Source organism: Lemur catta, chromosome 1 (assembly GCF_020740605.2).
Source record: "Lemur catta isolate mLemCat1 chromosome 1, mLemCat1.pri, whole genome shotgun sequence".
Lineage (NCBI taxonomy): Eukaryota > Metazoa > Chordata > Mammalia > Primates > Lemuridae > Lemur > Lemur catta.
The window spans coordinates 65958160-65972485 of NC_059128.1; the positions used below are offsets into that span (position 1 = coordinate 65958160).

Sequence of the window (14326 nt, forward strand, 5' to 3'; positions counted from 1 at the left end):
ACCCAAAGGGGCCTAGCTGTTTTCCCTAGTTAGGAAGCTGAGTGGTGTCTCTGGGACTTATGCATATAGGCCTTTCTGATCAGCTACAGTGAGCTCTTGTCCATTAGGACCTGTGGTTAGGCATTTCTCTGGGGAGGAGGCATAGAGTTTGCCGCCTTGGAGAAAGAAAGATGGAATAGTGAGTGAAGTCAGCTTCCATTCTGCATTCTTGAGCTGCTGCACTGCAAGCTCCAGGCATCTCTACAGGAATCCACCTATTTTGTTTGAATAAAATCACAGGATTAGAGTTTGAAGTCTTAGGAGCTCATCTAATGCAATTTTTCATTTTACAGAGAGGGAATTTTAAATTGATACAATGACATGGTGTTAGTATCCAAATCAGAACTGGAACTCAGGTCCCGACTCTGGCTTTCTCCGTGTTACAACCATGTTTCTGGTAGCTGCATTAGGCAGCTGAAGTTGGGGCGGCGGGGCGGGGTCCTGGAAGCCCTTGGAAAGTAAAGGTGGACATCAGTTCCTTCTTTTTATTTGAGATGAGGTCTTGCTCTGTTACCCAGGCTGGAGTACAGTGGCACAATCATAGCTCACTGCAGCCTCGAACTCCCAGCCTCAAAGCTATCCTCCCAACTTTACCTCCCAAAGTAATAGAATTACAGACTTGAGCCACCGTGCAGGACCTATTCCCTTCTGGTTAGAGGGCTCAGTGTACTCCTGCACCCAAAGAGTAACCTGAGGTTACTGTTACCTGAGGTTAGCTGTTTCAAGTTTACCTTTGCAATGGGACATGTGTGGGGCACTGATTTGAACTGAAGGTATGTGCCTGTGGGACCAGGTGATGACGATGAGGCAGAGTGTGGAAGAAGACAAATCTGTGGCGAACTTGGGTTTCCCAGGTCAGAAGGGTTGTGTAGGTAGCCCACCTAGAATGGGGATGTAGAGTTAGCAGGCATCTCGGACGTGAAGCAAATGCAACCGCTCTCCACGAAACTGTCCCGAGGAAGACCGATGGCACCACTTCAAATCAGAATAGGGACGGCCAAGGACGTCTAATCGTATCTCCGGGATGGCCCAGCCCCTCGGCGTGGCCTAGTCTACGCGAGCAAGGGGGAGAAGGGACCAAGGCTCCCTTACTCTCGTTCTTAATCCGGTTCTCCCCGCCCTACGCAAGTCATTTACCCAATGAGAGACTGATAGGCGGCTACTGAAGGACGCTTCCACTTTCTTTGGGAGGTTAGCCAATCAATGGGCACTTGATGGTTGCTAAGAGGCGTTTGAGTTTGCTCCACCCATGTTCAGGGCTTTAGCCAATGAGAATCTGTACTTTGGACTGTTGCCGCGAAACCAGTGAAGTTACTTCCATAGCCTGGTGTTCCAGCGCATGCGCAGATTGGGGAGGCTTTTGGAAGACGGAGGGGCTGCCGCCATTTTGCGAGAAGAGGAGCCGCTCTGGTTGCAGTACCGCTTTTCCTGCGGAGACTCTGGGAAATAGCTGAGCTTCGCGCCCCACAACACATCCAAAGGAACGGACAAAACCGGGCCCCCCCCTGTGGGGACCCGGAACTGGTGAGAAGCCCCGAAATCCTGTTCCCCCCCCACAACGTCACTTATGCGTGACGTTGGGCGCCTCCCCTTGACGTCACAGGCAGAATGGCGTCATGAGCAGAATAGGCAAACTTAAAATTTTAAAAAATCTTATTTGGTTTATTTTTACCTGGAAGTGTTTGCTACCTAAAGGCAGCCTACTGGCAGGACTTTAGAGGTGGGTCCCCTCGTGCGTATGTCCTATACCGATAAAGATGCGGTTTCAAGGATCCCAGTGACTTTGACCTCTTTCCAGGTCGCTGCAGCCATGACACTTAGGGTCGCCCATCCTGGGGAGGGAGCATCGATCCCCCGCAGCCTGAGAGGACATGTATGATCAGTTTTCAGCCACTCGTGCCACCACTCAGAGGGAGATAAGGGAATTGAGATTTCTTCCTCAGTCCCCAGTTTCTTGAAGACTCGTGTTCATCGTGTTGGCCTATATGGACTTTTTCTTCTTAACTTCTTTGACTGTACATTCCTTAGGGATATGGTGAAGCCACATGTGAGGATTAAGCACTGGGAGACTGTGGCTCTCGCAAAGACGGTACCAGTCGGTTGCTGTAGGACCATTTAATAAAGCGTAGCCTTGGTTTCTTACACAGGATGGGGAGGACAGTCCTTCAAATAATGTTTTTATCTTTCTCATTGTTCCCGTTCTTAATTAAGCTGCTTTCAGTTTGGAGGTGTTTGTGCCCAGCTCAGTGACCAGACCCAGGAGATGGCGCTACCATCACCCCTGGGACTCCAGCGCTTGGTGAATTCTTGGTGAACTGAACTGACAGTGGTTCTTCACTCTCCTCTGCCCCTTCAGTAGTGGGATCTAGTCTGCCTGCTCGCTTGAGTCTTGACTGTGCTATGACAAGGTCCAGGCACTGCCATGATTGTGGGTCTTTAATGCAGCTTTTGGAGTAGGGTGGAAGAAAACACTGTAATCTGTATATAGATGGGATTGAATGCACCTTGGCCTGTAAGTTAGGACACAGCGAATTTGAAGACTAACAACCTGAAAATGCATAGTGTTTGACACTTTATTGCTTTAAGACATCTAGAAAAACACTAAACCCAGTGAGATTGCAAGTTTCAAAATCGTGTTATGTTCTATATATCTGTGTGTAAATAGGTTCATTCGTTTCTGAGTGAAAACTTGATTCATAAAGTTCATTTGTAGAACCTTGTCAACTTAAATGAAAGTTTTTGTGCATGTGTTAAGTTACCCCTACCCTGTGCTAGCACTCAGCAATGAGCAGTTTTTAAAATCAGATGCATTTAATTTGGAGAGAGGAAAAGGCAGATTCTAAAAAATAAAAAGTTTGTAACACTTAGAAAATTTGTATAGACTTGGCATCCAAAATGACTGAAAGGAACAGCTTGAGGATCAAAGACTTTTACTTTTAGAACCATTTTTCCACAGTGGACCAGATAGTATATATTACTAGTCTGGTTCCTGATACTTTTACGTGTATACTGTACATGGCACAGATATAGAAGCCTCACGATAAGATGTGGTTAATGGGACTGATTTTTCTGATAAACCTAGTAGACTATTTAAAAGTACACATCTTGATGTTCTGTGGGTTTTTTTTTTTTTTTTTTAGTTCCTTTAAGGTTAAGTTGTAGACCATATAAGAGAGAGGTAACCTGATAATAATGGATAGAACATTAGACTTGGAGTCAAAAGACCTTTCTGATCAAGAATTGGCTCCTTCATTTGAGCTATGTGACTTTAGGGTAGTTCAGAAAACCTCAGTTTTTAAGATCTGTGAATGGATTAGGTATATACTGCCTGCAGTATATATTACCTTTTATTACTAAATAAATATAAGGTGTTACTATTATGAAAAATTGAGTTCACTGGTTTTTAGATACACCTTTTTGATTTTGGTTTGATTCCCATTTTAAGCCTTAAATTTGACTCCAAGTTATTTTTCTCCTAAGAATCTTGTCTCTGTAACATGCTTAGCACCGTGCCTATTAGTTGTAGCTACTGTAAATGATAGATGTTATTATTACACTTATTAAATCATCAAAATAGGGTATGGACTCTGAGGGCAACCAGGGCAGCATTGTTGGATGGTACATTAGCTGCTTTAAAAAGGACAGAGCTCTTGCGGAAATGGAAAGTCTAGTTATGATAGCCCCCTTGCATAGAAATTCCTTAGGTTATTTTTTTTTTACAGCATCATTGAGGTACACATAATTGGCATACAATAAAACTATATAACATTAAACTGTACAGTTTGATGGGTTTTGATATATGTAAACACCCATGAAACCATCATTCCCAAAGGTTTTCTTGTGGCCTTTTTTAAATCCTTTCCTCCCACGCCCTTCCCACTCACTCCTATCTCTAGGCAATCACTGATCTGCTTTCTCTGGGTATAAGTTAGTTTGCATTTTCTAGAATTTGTATAAATGGAATTGTTCAGTGTATACTCTTTTTTGGTCTGGTTTCTTTCACTTAGCATAATTTTTGAGATTCATCCATGTTAAGTGTGTTGATAATTCCACGCCAATAATTTGAATAATTTATCCTGTTGATTTTGTTTGGTATCTTTTTTTCTTATTTGACAGAGTTGTGGCGTAGGGAAAGACAGTTGCTAGATGTGAAACCTTGGAGGAGGCAAGAAGTTTTACCCTACCTGCTAGACAGAAAGTTTTCAAAATGGGATTAGTCAAGCCTATCTTAATCATAATTTCTGAGTTACCTAAATTCTAATTGGTATTGGACAGAAAATTAGTGATGAGACCCTAATTATTGGTGTTTGGGGTATGTGGGAAGAAGAGCTTAGTTTAGGGTGAATCTGCATTTTGGTGTGTTTTGTCTTTTGTCTGATTTAGTCTTGCATCTTTACCTTTTCATTGGAAACCTATTTTTATGCTTTAAGTTTAAACCAGTTATTTATTCCGAATTTTGAACAGTAGAATGGAGGCCTAGTGTCCATTGTAAAGTGAATAGTAATTTTTGAGTACCAGCATTTTCTTTCCATACCACAGGGTCTGTATTGTGTTTTGTCTCTTCCTAGGTATTCAGTTTTCTCTTAGATCCATCTCCATTTATAAGCCATAAAGCAGAACTAGTTCTGATCTATAAGGTATCAAACCTATGGTAAGCGATAGCTCATACGATCCATTTGGAGTTGAAGAAACAGAACTGTATGTCCTGAAGTCTGTTTCTTGCAGGGGTAAGGAAATGTGTGGTGCTGGAAGGGGAAGAAAAATATAAATCATGTTCTTACATATTGATACCCTCTCCTCAGATCTGACACGATGGCGTCTGATGACTTTGATATAGTGATTGAGGCCATGCTGGAAGCTCCCTATAAAAAAGAAGAGGTAATGTTTCCCACCTCAGTTCTGGAGTTGGGCTAATAAGAAAGAGTAGTTGTGGCTCATCAGTTTCAACAATTTGTGAGTCCTCTTCCCTTGCTTGTTTATTATGTACCGTGACTAATCATAAAAGGAATAGTCTTAGTAAACTTTGCTGGAGACTATATTCAAGGGCCATACTTTTGGAGAGGTCCTCGAAAACCAGGGGTTGACACATAACGTAGTGTTGGTAACGTGTGCTTTGCTAATAACTCTCAGTGACGCAGTAGGTCAGTGTACCTCAGACCTAGCACCAATTTCTCACTCTCTTAGGAGATAAATGTCAGTGGACCAGATGTTGGGTAGCTGAAGTTTGACATCAAAATCTGCCATTCTGATCTCTTCCTTTTGGGTAGTTTCCTCGCTTCCTTTCTTCTCTTTGTTAGGAGATCCAGGTGCTCAAAAATTGGCTAGATAATCAAGAGCTTTGATTTCTTCCTTGTCCACCTTTGTTCTTTTTGCCCAATGGAATCTGTCTGTCTGCCATCTTATACCTTATGACATTTTCCTGGCGAACTCCTCAGGATGAGCAGCAAAGGAAAGAGGTTAAAAAGGACTGTCCCAGCAATACCACCAACAGCACCAGCAGCACCGGCAACAGTGGCAGTGCTACCAGTGTGAGCAGCACCACTGGGGAGACAAGCAAGTGAGTGTGGGATGAAGAAATAGGTTGGCAACTTGGGGATGGGAAATAACTGCATCCATTGGAGAAACAACCAGAAAGGGGAGGCGGGGGTTCTCTTAAGACTGCTGACTTTTAGTAATGGCTCCACTGGGTCATGAGAATAATGGTGACTTGGTTTAATGATCTTTAGTCTTCACTTTCCAGTGTAGATTTGTGGATCAGTCCTAGCATCGATATGTTTCATTTGAATAAAATAGCAAGAGGACCTCTGATTTGGAAATACCAGCTTTTGCTTGGCTTTAGGGGGAAAAATGGCCGCTTCAGATGCCTGACAGCATTCAGGGCCGTGTGTAAGTTGGTGTTGTGCAATTGCTGTGAACTACTGCCAGACCTTCTTCGGGGCTTCAATCTTTGGATGCTTTTGGTTTCACCCTGGTCTTATTGTCATTCCTTTTCCTTGGCAGAGACAATGTAACCTTTTCAATAGTAAGAATTTACACTGTCTTTCACAGGAAGAAGAGGAGTCGGAGCCATAGTAGAAGCAGGGATAGAAAGCGCAGGTCAGTAATTCTGGGGTCTTTTGGGTTTGGGGAATTTTTATAAATTGAAAGATACCAGGGAATGCTATACATTAAAGCCAAGATAGATTTGTTTGCTTTTTAACAAATTTAATACCGTCATATATTGTTTAACGACAAAGGTACGTTCTGAGAAGTGCATCAGGTGATTTCATCTTTGTGCAAACATCATGGTGTGTACTAACACAGACCTAGATGGCAGAGCCTACTATACTCCTAGGCTGTATGGTATAGCCTATTGCTCTGAGGTTGCAAACCTGTACAGCATATTAATATGCTAAATACTGTAGACAATTTTAACACAATCGTAAGTATTTGTGTACCTAAACATAGAAAAGGTACAGTAAAAATATGACATAAAAGGTAAAAATGTTATATTGTATAGGGCACTTAATCATGAATAGAACTTGCAGGAGTGGAAGTTGCTCTGAGTGAGTAGTGAGTAAACATGAAGGCCTAGAACATTATGGCACACTTTCTTAGACTATAAATACTGTACACTTAGACTATACTAAACTTATAAAAAATATTTTTCTTCAGCAACAAATTAAGGTTAATTTACTGTCCTTTTTTAGTTTATAAACTTTTTATTTTTAACTTTTTGACTGTTTCGTAGTAACATTTAGCTTAAAACACTACACATTGTACAGCTGTAGAAAAATACTTTCTTTAGGCCGGGCACGGTGGCTCACCCCTGTAATCCTAGCCATCTGGGAGGCCGAGGCGGGTGGATCGCTCAGGGTCAGGAGTTTGAGACCAGCCTGAGTGAGACCCTGTCTCTACTAAAAAAACAGAAAGAAATTATCTGGCCAACTAAAAATATATATAGAAAAAAAAAAATTAGCTGGGCATGGTGGCGCATGCCTGTAGTCCTAGCTACTCGGGAGGCTGAGCAGGAAGATTGCTTAAGCCCAGGAGTTTGAGGTTGCTGTGAGCTAGGCTGATGCCACGGCACTCACTCTAGCCCGGGCAACAGAGTGAGATTCTGTCTCAAAAAAAAAAAAAAAGAAAGAAAGAAAGAAAAATACTTTCTTTATATCCTTATTCTATAAGTTTTTTTTTATTTTTAAAATTTTTTATTTTTTGCTTTTTAAACTTTTTTGTTAAAAACTAATATGCAAACACATTAGCCTAGGCTTACGCAACATGTTTCACCTCCACAGCTTGTCCACAGGAAGGTCCTCAGGAGCAATAATGCACATGGAGTTGTCCTCTCCTATGGTAACAGTGCCTTCTGAAATACCCCCTGAAGGACCTGCTTAGGACTGTTTTAAAGTTAACTTTTCTTTTTTTTTTTTTGAGACAGAGTGTCACTTTGTTGCCCTGGCTAGAGTGAGTGCCATGGCATCAGCCTAGCTCACAGCAACCTCAAACTCCTGGGCTCAAGCGATCCTACTGCCTCAGCCTCCCGAGTAGCTGGGACTACAAGCATGCGCCACCATGCCCGGCTAATTTTTTCTATATATATATTTTAGTTGGCCAGATAATTTCTTTCTATTTTTAGTAGAGACGGGGTCTCGCTCTTGCTGAGGCTGGTCTCGAACTCCTGACCTCGAGTGATCCACCCGCCTCGGCCTCCCAGAGTGCTAGGATTACAGGCGTGAGCCACCGCGCCCGGCCTAACTTTTCTTTATAAGTAGAGGGATGCACTCTAAATGACAGTAAAAAAGTATAGCATAGTAAATATATAAACTAGTAACGTCATTTATTATCATTATAAAGTATTATGTATTATACATAATTATTTCTATTTTAAAACAGTTTTTTGTTGATGCATAATAGATGTGTGTAGTTTCTGGGTATGTGTAACAATTTAATACAGTTATAATTTGTAAATTTCAACTCTGTAGTTGGGATATTCATCATTTTAAATATTTGTGTTTATGTTAGAAACATTTGAATTATTCTCTTCTAGCTATTTTGTAATATATAATAGGTTACTGTAAATCATCATTCACCCTATTGATTTCTTGAATGCTAGGTCTTCTTTTCTCAAACTATACATTTATGGTTTAGAAAAGCCTTTAATTGGCTTTTCGTCTCCCACCCCCTTTTTCCTAATCTTCCCAGCCTCTGGTAACCACCAGTCTATTCTCTGTCGTCATGAGATCCATTTGTACATAATTGTATGTGCCATGCTTTTATAAGACTGGGAGCACAGTAGGTTTGTTTACCCCAGCATTGCCACAAACACGTGAGTAACATGTTGTATTACATCAGAGACAGCTATGATATCACTAGGCAATAGGAATTTTTCACCTCCATTATAATCTTATGGGACCACTGTCATATATAAAGTTGTTCATTGACCAAAATGTTATGCGATGCATGACAGTAGTTGTTTCCATCTGTAGTCGTAGTCGAGACCGGGATCGGCATAGACGGAGAAACAGTCGGAGCAGAAGTCGGGATCGTCAGCGTCGTCACCGCAGCCGTAGCTGGGATCGTCGCCATAGTAGTGAGTCACGAAGTCGGGACCGACGTCGTGAGGATCGTGTGCATTACAGGAGTCCTCCACTTGCCCCTGGGTGAATATCAGTTTTGCTAATAAAATCACCTTCGTATTGTAATCTGGGTAAAATAACAAGTGCATTATGGCGCCTGCCTGAGGGTGCTTATAACCCATTGTGATAGGCAGGATACTTGGTCCCTGAAGGTGTGGTATTAATTCACTTGTGGCCGGGCATGGTGGCTCACACCTATAATCCTGGCACTTTTGGGAGGATCACTTAAGGTCAGGAGCTTGAGACCAGCCTGGGCAACATAGTAAGACCACCCCCTCATCTCTGCAAAAAAGTTTTTAAAAAAGAATATAATTCACTTGTGATGGGAATCAATTTTCAACATCAGATTTGGAGGGAGCAAATACCTGAACTATAGCATTCCAGGCTATAGTTCTTGGCCCCCTAAATCTCAAAAAAAAGTTTGCTGTGAGATGCAGTGCTAGAATCTGGTTTTCTCATGATGGAAGACCTGGAATTGGACCATTGTGGATACGGTTTCACCTTTTATGTTTCTCTATTCCTTAGGCGGATGTATGGACACAGTAAGAGTCCTCATTTCAAAGAGAAGAGCCCAGTCAGGTGAGTTGATAATGAGCACTGTTTTTAGGGATTGTGAGGGATTATAAAAGGTTGTTTGAGCCAAATTATAGGACTGTGTAGTACTTGAGGGTTGGAGAACAAAGACCAAGTATTGGAAGAGATGGTCTCAACACATCTTACTCTTTAGGGAGCCAATTGATAATCTGAGTCCTGAGGAACGTGATGCTCGCACAGTTTTCTGTATGCAGTTAGCTGCACGCATTCGGCCTCGAGACCTAGAGGACTTTTTCTCTGCTGTTGGCAAGGTAACCCTCCCACCTAGTTTTCTTCTGAGTAGCCTATCTTCTGTCTATCTCCCTTTATGCCCAACTCAGGATTTCCTTTGTGCCCTGGATAGGTTCGTGATGTGCGTATTATCTCAGATCGGAACTCCCGTCGTTCTAAGGGCATTGCCTATGTGGAATTCTGTGAAATCCAGTCTGTGCCACTGGCCATTGGGCTGACTGGACAACGGCTGCTGGGAGTGCCTATCATTGTACAGGCTTCACAGGTGAGCAAGCCGAGAAACTGACATAGTAATAATACAAGATTGTAAGGAAAGAGGAAGTGTAGGACATGGCCTATCATTTTCTCCTTCCTCAGGCTGAGAAAAACCGACTGGCTGCCATGGCCAACAATCTGCAGAAGGGCAGTGGTGGACCAATGCGCCTGTATGTGGGTTCCCTGCACTTCAATATTACTGAGGACATGCTCCGGGGCATCTTTGAGCCCTTTGGCAAAGTGAGTAGAAGTGAGGGAAACCTCTGAAGGGTTCCCAGTTCCCAAGGGAGTTGGAAATAGTAGGGAGGGTGAGTGTACCTCTCTGTTTTGCCTGGCCATGGTAAACCCACTGCATACATCATAATGGGCATATGGGTCTATGCTGTGAAAGTTTGGCTCCATCTTTGCTCGTGCTGCTCAGTAGACAAGCCAAACACAGTGAAATCAAATAATAGAGTCCAGATGAAGTAAGATTAGTCAGAAACAGTGTTTTTAAGAAAGATGACCCTTGTCTCTTTTTAAAAGATTTGGGGAGATGTAATTTGTTGGCTAGAAAGTTAAAAGTATTTAAGACAATCTGGGTAGGAAAGGTGAAAAGTATGCGCTAGTCAAAAGATTATTAATAATTTTTTCTTTTCTACAGATTGATAATATCGTTCTGATGAAGGACTCAGATACAGGCCGCTCTAAAGGTTATGGTTTCATTACAGTGAGTCACTGGTCTTTTAATTTTTGAATTTTACTTTGGGTTTATCCACTTGTCTGATTTTGCAGCTTAGCTTCATCCTCCTCCTTTAGGAACTGTCTAAATGACCCATAAACCCTGGTGCCTGAAGCTTGGACTAGCCTTCTACCCCTTGAGATGAGTGCATTGCTTGAGATCTTGGCTTTGGTCCTACACTCTGTCAGTGGCCCTGGTATGGGGGTGTCCAGGAGTTCAACCAGCTTCCCTGGTGCTGCAACTTGCTCTTTGGGTAATAGTAATGATTCCAGGCTGCAGCTAAAATGTTGGGGGCATGAGGGAGGTTAGGTATGGGCTTTTAAAGACATGTTCTATAGAATTGATGTATTCTCATGATAGGGGTGGGAGTAGGTACTCCGGTGCTGCCCCGTTTGAAGCAGTTTCTCCATTGAGAAGGATCTTTGTATTGATATACACTATGGGGAGAATAGTGAGGCCACCTTATAGTGGGCAAGTTTCACCTTTTCCTGACCCTCCAACAGAATTGTTTCTAATTCTTGTAACTGGTTCTTCTGGCCTCATGTGACTCGAGGCTGAGAACTGGCTGCCAGCCACAAAGTCTGATAGGAGCTGATATTTTCTGGGCTTAATCCAGGCAGCATACACCCACACAGTTGCCCACAGGGCAGAGGGGCAGTGGATTGTATTCTACCATGCGAATTGCTCACCTCAGAAGTGTCCAGTAAAGGCAAGCCACGTACACCACCTACCTAGGAATTGTCAGTACCACATGCCAGGCCCTAGAGCAGGAAAAACCAGAGTAAACAAAGCCAACTGTGGTGTTGACAATTCTGTGGTGGCAAGTGACCTTTCCTAGCTTTCTGTGTGACACAGATATGGAAAGGCTTCCGTGGGGCATTTTTGCTCTTGTTTTGCTACCTTTTATGTCAGCAGCCTTGACACTATCACAAACAGCAGACTGGGAATCCCCTTTATACCAGGGTGCTGCTGATGCAGGGGACTAGAGAGTAGAGGCCTTCTGGTCAGTAGGTCACTTAATCAGCAGCACTGGTGTGTATATGGGGGTGTGGGTGCTGTCTTGCTCTTAGCACTAGGGTGTGGCATGTGCCCATTTATGAAATGTCTGGCAGGCTAGGTTCCCTACAGATGATAGGCTTCCACATTGTTAAGATTCTTAGTGGAGCTGGAATATTGAAAAGTGACTACCATTGAGTCAGTTGGAAAAGGTCTTTTTCAGAGAATTATTTTGAGGTGATGGGGATAGGTCACATTCCCTGGGAAAGAAAAGTTTGTACTGCAGTGAGCATGCAATTTTCTTGGGATAGCAGGACTAAGGGTTGTTATTGGGGCTTTGAGAACATCTCTGTGGCCAGAAGATGACTGACACGGCCTGGGTTTCTCATAGTTCTCTGACTCTGAGTGTGCCCGGCGGGCCCTGGAACAGTTGAATGGCTTTGAGCTTGCTGGTCGACCTATGAGGGTTGGCCACGTGACTGAGCGACTGGATGGTGGCACAGACATCACTTTTCCTGATGGGGACCAGGAGCTGGATCTGGGATCAGCAGGTGGACGTTTGCAGCTCATGGCCAAATTGGCAGAAGGTAGAGTATCTCCACAGGGTGAAGAACATGATGTTGAATTTTATATCAAGGGTCAGGACTTGATATCCCACCTTTTTTTCTCCTTTTAGGTTCTGGAATCCAGCTACCAACCGCAGCTGCAGCTGCTGCTGCTGCTCAAGCTGCTGCCCTGCAACTGAATGGAGCAGTTCCCCTGGGGGCCCTAAACCCAGCAGCTCTGACTGGTAGACTTGGACTTGGGAAGGAGAAAAGGGTGGGGGCCTGGAAAGAATGAATGCTGTGTGCTTGCTCAGGCACTCTGCCTCTCTTTGTTCTAGCTCTGAGTCCAGCCCTGAACCTTGCCTCCCAGGCAATCGCCTCCCAGTGCTTCCAGCTCTCCAGCCTCTTTACCCCGCCGACCATGTAAGTCTCAGGGCTTAGCTCATTTTAGTTTTTGGTTATTCTCTTTTCTTTGGCTCTTCATTTACCTCTTCTCCTTGCCACAGGTAAATCAGTGGCACAGTATGCTGCTTCTCTGTGCCTCTGGGTCCTGCCACTCGCTTCTCCACATCTACTCTTCCATGGCCCTATCTCTCCATTTTGTGGACCAAGCCATTCTGAGGGCATGGACATTAACTCTGAGGGAATTGCGGCCACCCTTAGATACCATGAAGAGCTCCTGCCCATGGCCCCACTGGAAATGGACTCTGCTGAGCAAAGCCCCCAGTTGAAGAGAACAGAATCTACACCTACATTGAATACCTGTTTCTCCCTGTGTTTCGTCTCCAAGATGACTTTCTTGCCCTTTCCTGTCACCTTAGTGATTCCATGATTCCTCCCCCATTGGGAAGGCCATAGGACATTAACTGAAGGAACTAACCTCTCTCCTTTTTCTATACCTTTTACCCTAAAATCTGTCAGGGACCTCAGAATCAAGAGGACTTTGGAGTTTGGAGGGTGGACCTTGAAGGTGCTGGCTTTCTGCTGCAAGGGCCCTGGAAGATAGCATGGACATATGCATTGTGAAGCTTTCCTTAGACCTCAGCTTGGTACAGCTTGAGGCCAGAAACTACTGTAGGCTCAGCATCTTGCTGGGAGGCATGGGAGTGATCTATCCTGCCAGGCATTTTGGATGCCTTTAGGGGATTTCAGAAGTTTAGTAAAAGGTGGGGCACCTTTCCAGTATCTTCCAACTTCCTTGTACTTCTTCCCAGTACAAGTATACTTGTACTTCCTCCCAGGTTGTCCCCCCTTTGGCCCAGGGTGGGAGGATGGAGGGAGGCTGCTACTCTCTACCACTTCCTGTGTACCTCTACTATGGCCTCAACCCTGGCAGTTAAAGCTGTTCCCATCTCCTACTTGGGCACGTGTGAGCCCTTCTCACTGGATTTTATACCCTGTGTCTGTGTACATAAATATACATATATATATATATATATAAAAACTTTGTACAAAAAGCAAGCCCCCTTATGGTGGTGGCTGCTGCCCATATGTGTGTGGTCTCTGTTGGTATGTCTGTCTGATGTTAACTTCTCATGAGCCAAAACCATGATGGTTCTAGGAATATAAAACATTTGTAATACCATTGTGTTATTTTGTTTTTTTTATTTAACCTTTTGGGAAAGAAAAAGGACAAAAGGCTCATACCTGGGCAGCGTTCCCCATCTGTATGCATTACACTCTTGGTCCCATGGTCTCTTTCTCCATCTGTCTTTATCTTAACTATCTCCATACCTACCTGCCCACTGGACAGACTTCCAGGCTCCTTCTCTGGGCCTACGGACAGATCTTGTCTTTCCACCAGATGGCAGTGTGATGGTAGCACATTCTGTACTTTTTTAGGGGGGTGTTTTGTGATCTTAAGGAGTTTAAGTACAGAGAAGCCTCCTGAGCTTACCATTCTTATCCTTTTGACCTCCATGTCTGCCTTTGACCTCTTTGTAGTAGCAATTTTAGTCCAATATCCAAAGGGGTTTGGCGTTGTACACCCAGGTGCACTGGACCTAATGTCTCCTGTTGTTGCTCTGTCAGTTCCCTCAATTCTTGCTTTCTGTATGGCTCTGCCTGGGATAACAGCCCAGGGATGAGTGAATTCCAGGGAGCTGAGTATCCCAGGAATAGCTCTGGGAAAGGGGAGGTGCACCTTCCTTTGCCTGCTTTCTTAGTCTTATGATAAGGGGTAGGGAAAAGCCTGGCCTACCAGCTTAGGGACCAACTGAAAGGAGAGGGCCTGAATTGGGGGCAGGGCTCTATGGGGTTCCTCCATTCTTTACTGATCTCTATGGCAACAGAATGCTAAGACTTTATTATGCTAAAAATATGGATAA

General features: G+C 43.7%; 1 protein-coding gene across 7 annotated transcripts; it reads left to right on the plus strand.

Moving 5' to 3' along the window:
• The first annotated feature begins 1376 nt into the window (after positions 1-1376).
• RBM23 (RNA binding motif protein 23) lies at positions 1377-13582 on the plus strand. 7 transcript variants are annotated; one of them, XM_045525874.1, is made up of 14 exons: positions 1377-1563; positions 4842-4917; positions 5475-5596; positions 6088-6135; positions 8508-8681; positions 9183-9236; positions 9385-9502; positions 9595-9747; positions 9840-9977; positions 10381-10446; positions 11846-12041; positions 12131-12244; positions 12338-12422; positions 12506-13582. In XM_045525874.1, the coding sequence occupies exons 2-14, from the start codon at positions 4852-4854 to the stop codon at positions 12507-12509; spliced, it is 1338 nt and encodes a 445-aa protein (XP_045381830.1). In that variant the 5' UTR covers positions 1377-1563; positions 4842-4851; the 3' UTR covers positions 12510-13582. The 7 variants fall into 7 exon arrangements, with proteins under 7 accessions (XP_045381830.1, XP_045381839.1, XP_045381881.1 ...); XM_045525883.1 differs by lacking the exon at positions 12506-13582 and having other exon boundaries at positions 1396-1563; positions 12338-12426; XM_045525904.1 differs by lacking the exons at positions 1377-1563; positions 4842-4917 and adding an exon at positions 5780-5925 and having other exon boundaries at positions 5504-5596.
• The last annotated feature ends 744 nt before the right edge of the window (positions 13583-14326 follow it).